The 11,748-nt window shown below is 48.0% G+C and overlaps 1 protein-coding gene and 1 long non-coding RNA gene across 2 annotated transcripts; both read left to right on the plus strand.

The window, feature by feature from the left end:
* The first annotated feature begins 231 nt into the window (after positions 1–231).
* On the plus strand, positions 232–8,331 carry gad2 (glutamate decarboxylase 2). Its single transcript, XM_085939406.1, has 16 exons — positions 232–694; positions 864–926; positions 1,020–1,172; positions 1,538–1,771; positions 2,272–2,362; positions 3,125–3,237; positions 3,666–3,781; positions 3,943–4,022; positions 4,099–4,153; positions 4,225–4,341; positions 4,662–4,726; positions 4,990–5,052; positions 5,129–5,297; positions 5,362–5,469; positions 5,556–5,645; positions 5,870–8,331. Exons 1-16 carry the CDS (start codon positions 628–630, stop codon positions 6,041–6,043), a joined length of 1,758 nt encoding a protein of 585 aa, XP_085795532.1. The 5' UTR covers positions 232–627; the 3' UTR covers positions 6,044–8,331.
* LOC147041392 (uncharacterized) lies at positions 5,885–11,226 on the plus strand. The gene is made up of 5 exons (XR_015069186.1): positions 5,885–5,917; positions 9,432–9,534; positions 9,624–9,701; positions 9,776–9,901; positions 11,027–11,226. It is a non-coding gene; the product is annotated as an uncharacterized LOC147041392 (long non-coding RNA).
* Positions 11,227–11,748: the final 522 nt, after the last annotated feature.

The following is an 11,748-nucleotide window of genomic DNA, read 5'->3' on the forward strand; positions in this document are numbered from 1 at the left end:
GTACAATTCTTGAATTGTTTTATGCAAACGTAACTGCTCAATCAGAACACGAATACAACACACATAGGCAAGCACACACAGTCTATGGAGTCGCTCGCCTGAAGTACAAGAGTCTGAAATACTTTTGGAGTAACAGCTGAGACGCTGCAGCGAGAGAGAGAGAGAGAGAGAGAGAAAAGCCTCCTTCCTCTCTGACCTTGGGGGGCAGAGTCCGCTCGAGTCCCGCAGCCAGACGTCTCGGTCGGCATTCGAAGCCGTGTTAGTTAGTGTACGTATGCGAGTCACGACGGCTCGCAGCTCGGCATGACCTGCTAGTGAATGCGGGATTTTTCTCTCTCTTTCTTCGGGTGACGTGAGAATGGATGTCACTCCTACAGCCCTCCGTCCGTGTATGCTGGTTTTGTAATCCACTTGCTTTTTTTTTTTTTTGAAGGGTGTAACGACTTTTTTTCTTCCTGAACAACCCATTTCCCAAGGAGTGTGTATGTGTGAAATCATTTCAATTGTTTGCGAAGAAGCGTCGTGATAGCGCTTTCTTTTTGGGTTCTGTGTGCGTGGATGTGCGCGCGCGCGCGTGCGCGTCCGCCGCCGACGTCGCCCACCACCAGCACGCCACACTCCTGAGCTATGGCGTCCCCGGGCTTCTGGTCCCTCGGTGCGGGGGACAATTCGGGCAGCCAGAGTCCCAACACTCGTGAGTGCATCGCGCCACGCGCGCATTCATTCACGCACGCACGCACGCAGGCCTTGCATCTTCACCTTTTTAATTAGGAATATCGTTCTCATCGTCGACTTACGTCACATTCAGTCGGGTGACATTTTGGTGCTTTTTTTCGAGTTGCGCGTCCTCTTATCTTTTATAGCCCGGGCTTGGTGCCAGGCGGCGGCCCGAAAGATCTCCGGAGGGCTCGGATCCAAATTATGTGGTACGTTTATTTCAATGGTTATTTTCCTGCATGTTTTGTTTTTGTTTTTTATGTCTTGAGTTGAAGTGTACCGATTGTGTGCATGCGTTGAAGCGCTCCTGAACGTGAACGAGGGGGACAAAGGTGCAGCCGAGCCCCCCGCCGCCAAGCAGCCTCTTCACCCGGCGGAGGCCAGCTGCGGATGCAACAAAAGCTGCGACTGCGCCAAAGCCGCCGTTCAAGGCTTCGCCGACCTCTACTCTACAGGTGCGCCGCACGTGCGTGCACCTACTAAACCAACAAAAATCTGCATTTTCAGTCATTAATGAGGAGCCCAAAGATTTGAAACAGGAGCAGGATTCATTTTCTTAGGCCTCTTCTGGCCATATTTATGGTAAAATAGCTGTGTGCCGGTTATATAATCGACCTTGGATTTCAATACATGACGTTTATGATTTAGATCGTTTATTTTAGCATGTGATCAATTAAACGCATCCTGGATTTGATGATTGCTGCTGCATAGAGGTCACCTTGATTTATTTTTTATTCTGCTGCAGAAAAAAAAACAATGACAACCATCGACGTTTAAAAATAAATATTTGAAAAAATGACCTCTCCTTTTTGTTCCACAGACCTACTCCCGGCCATGGATGGAGACGCCAGGACCCTGAGCTTCCTGCAGGAGGTGGTGGACATCCTGCTGGCCTACATCGTGGAGTCGTTCAACCGCGACACCAAAGTGATCGACTTCCACTACCCTAGCGAGCTGCTGCAGATGAACAACTGGGAGCTGCAGCATGAGCCCAGCACACTGGACGACATCTTGATCAGCTGCCGCGCCACCCTCAAGTACGCTATCAAGACAGGTGAGCTCGCCCGCACAAAAAAAAGGCATTTCTATTGGACGAATGAAATATTAAATTGACCTCCTCCATATCTCTCTGAAGGTCCAAAGATAATCATCTGCAGATTGCGTGCCTTAGGCCCAATTAAGGCACGTCATGGAGAAAAAAAAAATAACACGCAAACGACCGCTTTTTATGTACTGGACGTGCGTAAAATAATATAGTTGAAACCTAGAGTACACATTGACTTGCTTTCAAAAAATAGCTGAATGCGTTGTAGCCCCAGATCTAAAAGATACCTTTACAATATTTCAGAATTATAACCACCTTGAAAAAAAGTCATTCAGTTGCTGCAAAATAATCCACAAAATAAGAAATAACGTTCAATGAGAAATGTTTTTCTGCTGCAACAAACCAAATGACAACAGAATGTATGGTTTGTATTTAACGCACATGATTGATCATTGATTTTGCCGTTCATTTCCTGTGAGATGTGTGTGTCAAGCTTTTACCTCCGTCAGCCCACCCTAGGTACTTCAACCAGCTCTCCACTGGCTTGGACATGGTGGGCCTGGCCGCTGATTGGCTGACGTCCACCGCCAATACCAACATGTGAGTTTCCTCCTCCTCCTCCTCCTCGTCATCATCATCATCATCATCCTCATTTCCTGTACAGCATGCGCGCGCGTGTGCCTCTTTTGCCCCTTTTTTTTTTTTACTGTCAAATGAACAAAAAGAAGAGAATTAGCCCCCCTCACCCATTCACTCGCTCTTTTTCTATTTTGTTCTCTGCCCCGCCCCTCTCTCCTTGCATCCCCATGGGAACAAGAAGAAAGGAGAAAATTGGCTGTGAAATGAAGTCCAGCGGCTCCATTTAGCGTGCATGTGTCTGCTTTTGGGCTGATAAAGCCCCATGCGGCTGGCCCAACAGTGACTGCGGGCAATTCATTATAACTTCTAGAAATGTACTTTTTATGCGGCCGATAGAAATGTTAAAGCTCACTTACTGAAATGCATTTGTTTCATGTGTGTGGTGTACGTTACACGGTTGATGCTTTTTTACATTTTCAATTTTTGTTTTTGGGAATTGAATTCATTCATTCTTTCTCTAGTTTTTGTCTGTGTAAAATTATTCCTTGCAGGTCAAATAAAGGAATTTGATATTTTATTCGATACACTTGCACAATGTATCTCGGCCATTTTTAAAAGATGCATTCTGCTTCACGTGGTGTTCACGTGCAGCTTACAAAACGGTTGCTAATATTTTCACCCTGTTATAACAGTAAAAAAAACGCTTCTTCGACGTTCGATAGCGTTTTCGTATCCGTCAGATTATGGGAGTGTGATGCGTGTGCCTCTGACATCACCACGCAGGTTCACGTACGAGGTGGCTCCGGTGTTTGTGCTGCTGGAGTATGTGACGCTCAAGAAGATGCGCGAGATCATCGGCTGGCACGAGGGCCGCGGCGACGGCATCTTCTCGCCTGGTGCGCTGCGCACCAACCCGCTTATGCACGCGTGCGCACTGACAGCGTCATTTGCATCTAAAAAAAGAAAGAAAGAAAATAGGGCAGCCAATTAACGTGAACAAAATGGGGAGCCTCCTCAGCACGCTTGAACTTCTTTTATGATTATTTGCAGGATCGGGTTTGACTACGTTGATATATGCTCTATACAAATATTGATATGCTGCACACTTCTATATTTCATTTGTTTCCATCTATGGATATTGGAATAGAAACGTTCACATGATCTCAAATTGAAAATACGGTGTGTTGGCAGAAGTGTGTCTAAATGAAAATGTTCATTTCAAAATGTACATACCGCCGACGTGCGTGGTGACGCTGATTTCTGGATTCTTGACATGGTTTCAAAGCTAAAGCACGTGGGTTGCGATGTTTGCTATGTCTGCTAGGTGGCGCCATTTCCAACATGTACGCCATGCTGCTGGCCCGTTTCAAGATGTTCCCTGAAGTCAAGGAAAAAGGAATGTCATCCGTTCCCAGGCTGGTGGCCTTCACCTCCGAACATGTAACAATCATATTAAATCTGTATCGTTATTATGCCGCAAATGTAGTTCCAGAGCCTTCCCAAAAAGGACGACTTTCTTGGGGCTTTGGCGTTTTCAAGCGTGCCCATCAGGATGTAAATGGTGGCAGTGGCGTCACATTCCACGTTTTCATCTTCCGTAGAGTCATTTCTCGATCAAGAAAGGAGCAGCGGCTCTTGGCATTGGCACTGAAAGCGTCATCTGCATCAAGGCCGACCAAAGGTACTGAACATACATATTCATGCAACCGCTTGTGTGCCACTTTACCTAGACTGCAATTTGAGTTCTTTTTTTCCAGGGGCAAATTGATCCCTGCCGACCTGGAGCGGCGAATCCTGGAGGCCAAAGAGAAGGTGAGGCGTCGGCTGCCTCGGTACTGCTCGCTGTCCAAGCCGACGTAATGCCGCGGTCTGATTTCGCACAGGGTTTTGTGCCGTTCTTTGTGAGCGCCACGGCGGGCACGACGGTCTACGGCGCCTTCGACCCGCTCATCGCTATTTCCGACATCTGCAGGAAGTACAACGTCTGGATGCACGTGGACGTGAGTCGCTCGCTGTTGGCTCTGATGAATGCCAATTGCTTTGACAAAATGTGAGCGCCAGTTAGAAATCACCTCCCACCCTTTCTCGTCTCGACTGCCATCGTTGACCTCTTCTTCCTCCTGCTCCTCCTCCTCCTTTGCATCATCTTTGCATCCTACCCCCTAAAGAAAATGTTGTTCAGACGGCAAAGTCCCAATCCGGATAGTTTGGCTCAAGTTACGGATGACAAAATGAACCAGAAAGAGATCAACTTTAAAATGAGGCTCCAGCCGTTGGTCAGTAAGCGTAGAATGACGAAGGCTTGATTTATTGTGTTTAGGGTGCGTGGGGAGGAAGTCTGCTCATGTCCAGGAGGCACCGCTGGAAGCTGGACGGTGTTGACAGGCAAGTCTGCTGCTTCACAAGGTCTCTGCTCCGGGCGGGGTGGCCTCTTTTGTAGCCTTGGCGATCGATCCTCAACGACTGAAAACACCACGAGGAGACGGGGTTGTAGGGAAGTCCTGCGTCTGCAAAGGGTGGGGCTCGTGGGGAGGGGCTCGTGGGGAGGGGCTCGTGTCGAGGGGCTCGTGTCGAGTCGCGCGACCCGAGTCTCGGTGAATGCGACTCGCCACGGATGCCGACGTAATGCCGGTCGGTTGTTGCCACAGAGCCAATTCGGTGACTTGGAACCCGCACAAGATGATGTCGGTGCCGCTGCAGTGTTCTGCCCTGTTGGTGCGCGAGGAGGCAAGTTTGAAGCCCCCGCACTACTTACCTGCTTTCCACATTGAAAAATCACCAAAGTAGCGTACTCCCCCTGTGGCAGGGCCTGATGCAGAACTGCAACCAGATGCACGCCTGCTACCTGTTCCAGCAGGACAAGCACTACGACCTGTCCTATGATACCGGAGACAAGGCGCTGCAGTGCGGACGCCACGTGGACATCTTCAAGCTGTGGCTCATGTGGAGGGCCAAGGTGAGGGAGGATGCGCGCTTCACCGTATGCCTCGCCATATGACCGATTGCGCCGCCCTTCGCAGGGCACCGTCGGGTTTGAGGCACAGATCGACAAGTGTCTGGAGCTGTCCGAGTACCTGTACAACAAGATCAAGGACAGAGAAGGATACCAGATGGTCTTTGACGGAAAAGTAGCTACAAGTCATTTCGTTGATCTCAATTGGGTTCGACTTCTTCCCAAGTCATGCGCTCCTTTCTTTGTTTGTTGCCCGCGCAGCCTCAGCACACCAACGTTTGCTTCTGGTATCTGCCGCCCGGCATGCGCTGCCTGGACGACAAAGAGGAGAAGAAGAAACGCTTGCACAAGGTGAAGTGTATGTCGCAAGTCATGCGCTAATGCTAATGTAGCGCTAGTCTACGCCTTTTGAACAACACATCCTCCCTCCCTCCCTCCCTCCCTCACTAATGTAGCCAGCCGGGAACAAAGGCCGCGCGCGAGCTGCTTCGCTTGATTTCTGTTTCATTGAATATTGACATCAAGGACAAACGTTAGCTGGTGTTAGCAAGGGGTCATTTTCTGAAATGCCACAGGTGGCACCGGTGATCAAGGCACGCATGATGGAGTACGGGACCACCATGGTAAGCTACCAGCCGCAGGGGGATAAGGTCAACTTCTTCCGCATGGTCATCTCCAACCCGGCCGCCACCTTCCAGGACATCGACTTCCTCATCGACGAAATTGAGCGTCTGGGCCAGGATCTCTAAAGGAGCGGCTCCGTTCGGCCGTCCTCGCTGTAACTCGCTGCCACGCTTTATTTAGCCCCTTTCAAAGCTAACCTTAGATTCCATTTGCCCTTTCAAAATGGCGTGCGGATGCTCAAGACCCAATTTGCGACGTAGGGATCCTGCCGTCCCATGGTTTCACCCATCCCACACACTTTCAAATGTAGACGTAATCAACCAAAAGTTTCGCAAGCAGTCTGTCCCTCCCAGTTGAGGTTTACGGTCCAACTGGTGCGCTCAAGACAATTTGACAATGTCCAAAGGCCCGCTAGTTTCTTGCTAACATCAAATGTGAAACACAATTGGCAGGCTAGAGGAAATGAGCCGATTGACTAACGGCTTTGTTCAGCGTGTGGCACAAAACGAAGCTGCTCCAACAAGATAACACAAGAACAAGCGCAATATAGATATACACCCGGTACATACACACACACACACACACACACACACATCTATCTGTATCTAACTTTGCTGCGGACTGATGCCGTCCAAAGCTTTGCAGTACAAGTGCTTCTGTCCGCCAGTGTTGTCCCAATCAACAAATGCTATAGGTTTGCCGTGACTTTAACTGTGCTGATATGTGATCGTGTGCTATTTGTCATATTAGCATTATTTTTCTAATCGTTTTGACATTGGTACGACAAAATCCTCCTTAGTGTAAATGGAATTTGTCCTCTTGAAACAAAGTGCTGGGCTTTGCTCCCCTCCCGTGATCATCTAGGCCGAGCACTAGCCCCGTGGCTAATTTCCCAATGCTAATGAAGGGCCGGTGACTCAAAAAGCGTTGATGCCAGCCAGCTGTGAAACAAACGCATGCCAATAGCTTCCTGGCTCATGTAGGGGAGGTTGGAGAGGGGGGGGGGCTCGGCCTTAATTCATCATTCTACAGCAATATTGATCACGTGACTGATCATAAGAAAAGCACAATTAGCTCCACAATTCCTTTTTGCTCTCACTCAATAAAGTGTAAGTAGTGCAAACGTGTAGGTAGTACGCCAAAGCTGAGAAGGTTTGTGACGTTGACTGCTATTTTTGAGCTGGGCAAAGCTACGACTGCAAAGCGTTGGCGACGCTCTTCAAATCTGATGCAGTTCATTTATCTGATACAATTGGGAAGAAAAACAATTTGCTGTTTTTTTATTTTAGTCATTCAATGACTGCACAAATTGACTGAATTATAAATAAAGCACTAAAGTTGCATTTCAGATGCAAACCAGTTTCCATACACATTTGATGAAATGTTTGTAAGCAGGCCCAACTCCCAAATCTAGCGTGTCAACTTGAATGAGGTTTAGTGAGCCGGAAGGACTTTGTGTTGTCCTATGTGCCTGTGTTGTGGCGGCGTGACCTTTGCCTGTGTTGTGGCGTCCTTTCGCTGCCTTCTCGTTCAACTTTGCTGGTATTGTCTGTTGAATATAGCGCCTGAAAGATAGATGTTTTGCTGTTCTGCAGGGCTTGTGCACTTTAGCCTACGAGCAGAAAGCACACGCTGGCTCGCACGCACGCTCGCACGCACAGCACCCCGTGTTTGTGTTGCGTGATTAGGCTTACAAATGTCTTAATTGATGATTTCTTTTGAATATGGCGGGCGGAATGGCCCAAAAGAGGTCGTCAAACAAGTCTTTGTTTGGTCAGGGTAAACTGGTCTTTCTTTGCAGGCGATTATAAACCTTTTTGTTGGTGCTTTTTCTGTGGTATTTGCATTTGTGTGATGTTTCCAAGACTTGAGGTTTGGGTGAGGATGAATGCAACACTAATGGCTAGCGGCCAAGCGTTAACGGCAAAGCGGTTTGTTGCTTCCGGTCCGGCTTCCTCTGCACGTGTGTGCATGCATGCGCTTTCTTGCCTTGGCCTGCTTACGTAGTACCTCCGTTTGTCTGTATTGGAACCTTAATCTCTCTCTCTCTATCTATCTATGGCTCTGTATCTCCATGTCTCTGCGTATTTGGCTTTGTAAGTAGCTCTGGCGTGATGTCCAGCGTACGATTGTGGTCTTAGGGCTTTGGTGTACGAAGACGCGCCAGCATGCCGAGCCCGCCTCTTCACTGTCTTCTTCTTCTTCTTCACTTTCTGCACTGCTTCTGCCTGTCATATAACGAACGCCGCTGCATGTTCCCCTCCCCGCGCTGGGCTTCCGTATTTAACCTGGCTCTGTCTTTGGCCTCCGGCCGCAACAACCCACCGCTGCCGTTTGGATGTCTGGTTGAGCGTGTCTCCGAGTGCTCCGTATTGATCAAATCCTCATGATTTGCCATTGTAAGCCATCGATAAGTCTTCAATGACGCTCGATGATAGATTGTGTAAAGTGATGTGCTGGAGTTCACAATCATTTGTCCTGAACTTTGTGGAAGAAAATCTATGAATAAATATTGTAATGAATTGAAAAAAACGTCTGTAACTTTTCTTTCGACAAGTTTACTTTCCGCAAATATCAGACAATCACATCATCTACAGAGCTCGGGAGAGAGAGGTTATTAATCCCCGGGGAAATCCATTTGTTGCCAGCAGTTAAATACATCAATACAAACATTAGACACAACAAAAAGGATAACAAGAGAGGAATGAGCACAGCGCCAGCCAATCCAACCGTCGTGCAGGGATAGAGCTTTGAGTGTTGCTCATTCAACAGTCGTGCGGGGACGGAGCTTGGAGTCTCGCTATCAAATGCGCCGCCTGCCGCAAATGTTACAGCACCGAGGCCCCTTCCGCATTGGGACTTGAATTCAGAAGCCAGCGTCAAGCGAGGCTTTCTTGGCTTTCTTATTTTTTCTCGCACACACACACACACACATACATCGTCATTGCGTCAAACTCATGGTGCCTGCACACAAGACAGGCGAGTCTACTCCTACAGTATCAGCGATCCCGCATGTTGGCTTTCTGCTTGTCCATTGATTGTCAGCCGCTGTGGGTCTCCCCGCGACGATTGAGCATTATTAAAGAAAGATCTTTATCATCATTTTGATGGTGATTTTTTGACAGCTTCTGAGTCGACGTCGTGAAAGAGACATAGCAAACCGAGATCAGGGGATGGCTGAGAATATTGTCATTTGTCATTTTCACATGTCCTGAGCTGAGTGTTGTTAGTCACCTAAATGTTGAACAGAGACTGTGATGTCACCAAGTCAAATTCCTTGTTTGGCACGCTCAAACATGGCGAATCAATTCTTCTTGAATCTTGAATCAATTCAATAGGCACTCCAGTGTAGAGTGAGTATGGCACTCTCTGGTGGACAAAAGTAAGACCTGCATCTCACCTGCATATATTTTGGTCGCAGCCTTAACATAATGACAAATATAGACGAGGGAGTCTTTCATTGAACAACTCAGCAATATACATTTTAAAATACGTATTTTAAATTCATTTTAGCCTGTCAACTCCAAACTCGACAAAGCTGTGACGGAAGCCGAAGAACCACATTCTGATGAGAAAGGCTCAGCAACAGCTGGAGGAGATCAGCCGGCTCAATAAAGTGAGTCCATAGTTATCATTTCAAAACATGCTTTGCCATGATTTGTAAAATGACTCCCGGAATCGCGGTCGCTTTGCTTGTCCCCAAAGGCTCTTGAGGAAAGACTCCATCCGTTTCAGACATTCGAGGAGAGTCGTGGATCTGCAGAGGACCTCTGGAAACATCAGGTTAGCTTTTGTCATCATCATTTTGCATTCACGTGTGTGTATTTGTGCCTTAACACGCTTGTTTCCTTGTCCAGGCGGAGGTGTTCAAGGAGGACTTCCTGAAGGAGCGAGGAGACAGGGAGAAGCTCCAGTATAAATACGTCGAGCTGCAGAAGAAGCTTAGCAAAGCCCGAGATGAGCTGCACCTCCTTAAATCACAGGTGTTCACAATTCATTTGTGTGTTTCAATGTTTCTGATCTGCACAAAAATGGCTTGACATATCTGTGTGTGAGTTGTCACATGGTTTTTGGCATTGAATGACTTCATTGTTTAGGCCACTTGGACCCGCAATCCTGCACCCCATAGTAGACTGCACTTGCGAGACGAACACAGCATCCGTCGCCTGCGTCCCAAAGCAGACGGCACTCGATGAGAAACAACTGAAACCGGACATCTTTTTGCAGATCATCAGCCTCTCAGAGTCCTGAGACTGGTGGCCCAAATGGCCTTCAGTGAGGCAGGCAACAGAGAATGATGTGAACATTTGTGGTGCCCTCTAGTGACGCTGGACGTGATTTGCAAAAATGCCCAATGCAATATTCCATCAATCCATTTTCTGTACCGCTTTGTCCCCACGGGGTCGCGGGCACGCAGTAGGCAGGGGGCACACAGAGGCCAACAACCCACAGCAATATTGTCAAACTGAACTGTTCCCCTTCAAATATAGCTTCAACCAAACATGCACGTTTTGTCAGCTTGTTCGTGCAAGCTGTCAAGCACACAAAGTACATTAACCTCAAATCAAATAAAGACATTTTCTTCGACCTCAGAAGCAGAACAACAAATTGTTCGCTCAACACTACCCACCACGCCATTGGCTGTAAACAGTTGGAAAATGGCAGACTCAACTCTCAGTCACTCAAATAGCGCCACTACTGTCCACTAAAAAGGGAAGCCCTGAGCATATTACGTCCTCTCCTGGGTGGGGTATATGCCATGGGGCTTTTTCGCAGGAGGGTTACCAGTGTGGAATGTCAGGCCTCATTATCAGTCCGGCGCAAGCATCCTCCCTTATCTGCTCTTTTTGTAAACAAACAAACACACTCCGCCAAATTCATATCCGCGCGTGAATGCATGCGTGGCTGGCTTAAAAACTGCATCCTGACGTACACTCACACATTGATGAGCAGTGCTACCTCTGAAGTGTCATTTTCCCGTAAATGAGGTAGCGTTTTTTTTGGAGTCACTGTCAGTCAAAGGCCAACCCCGCCCCACCCAAGTGGGTTGGGGCTTTTCTAATGTGGGATGACATCACTCAACCCCTTTTCTCTCTTTCTCCTTTCAGCGTATCTGTCATCAGCAAGACCGGTAAGCAGAAGTACAAGATTTGACTCAACATCCCGATGGGGGAAAGAATTCTGCACAAAGATGACAAAATACACATTTGTACATCTTTGAATGTACATGTCAGCCTTCACCGGGTGCGTACGTGTGTGTGACCAACGAAAACGCCCCCAAAAAAAGCAGAGCGGCTGAGGCTGTTGGTGGCAGATGGCGAGAGATTATTCAAATTCGCACCATCCAGAGGTCTGACTCAGAGAAAATACACACACACACACACACACACATGATGTGCTTGTTCCGTTGTGACTCTGTGCAGGCGCCTTCCAATCTGATCCAATCGGGCAACACTGCAGGATTGTGTTTCAAAGTCCATGTTTTCAACACCATTCTGTATTTTGAAGCATTTTGTAGAAGGATTGCTCAAATGTGTGTGTGTGTGTGTGTGTGCGGGGCTTTTCCCAGGGCCACGCTTCCCCCCCGAACAGGACGATGGAAGAACATTCCCATACTCTACACATTTCATGGAATACAAATAAGCACCAACATGGATGGCATTCTGGGCGTTGCCTTTATCATCAACCCGAAGAAAGGAAGCTGAAACGTGCCCTCCCTTCAGTCCCTTGACACCAAGATGGCACCATATGTGATACGGCTTGGGCTCGAGAGCACAAAAGCCTGGCCCTCGGTCTCCGGATTCATAAGAGGTAAGTGAAAAGTGCACAA

The sequence above is a fragment of the Syngnathus leptorhynchus genome, chromosome 19 (assembly GCF_054491065.1).
Source record: "Syngnathus leptorhynchus isolate UIUO chromosome 19, UIUO_Slep, whole genome shotgun sequence".
Classification (NCBI taxonomy): domain Eukaryota; kingdom Metazoa; phylum Chordata; class Actinopteri; order Syngnathiformes; family Syngnathidae; genus Syngnathus; species Syngnathus leptorhynchus.

Coding starts and splice junctions, on each gene's coding strand:
- gad2 (XM_085939406.1), top strand. CDS start 628: ATGGCGTCCCCGGGCTTCTGGTCCCTCGGTGCGGGGGACAATTCGGGC. Junction 1,772..2,271: donor CAAGTACGCTATCAAGACAG/GTGAGCTCGCCC, acceptor TACCTCCGTCAG/CCCACCCTAGGTACTTCAAC. Junction 5,470..5,555: donor AGATGGTCTTTGACGGAAAA/GTAGCTACAAGT, acceptor TTGCCCGCGCAG/CCTCAGCACACCAACGTTTG.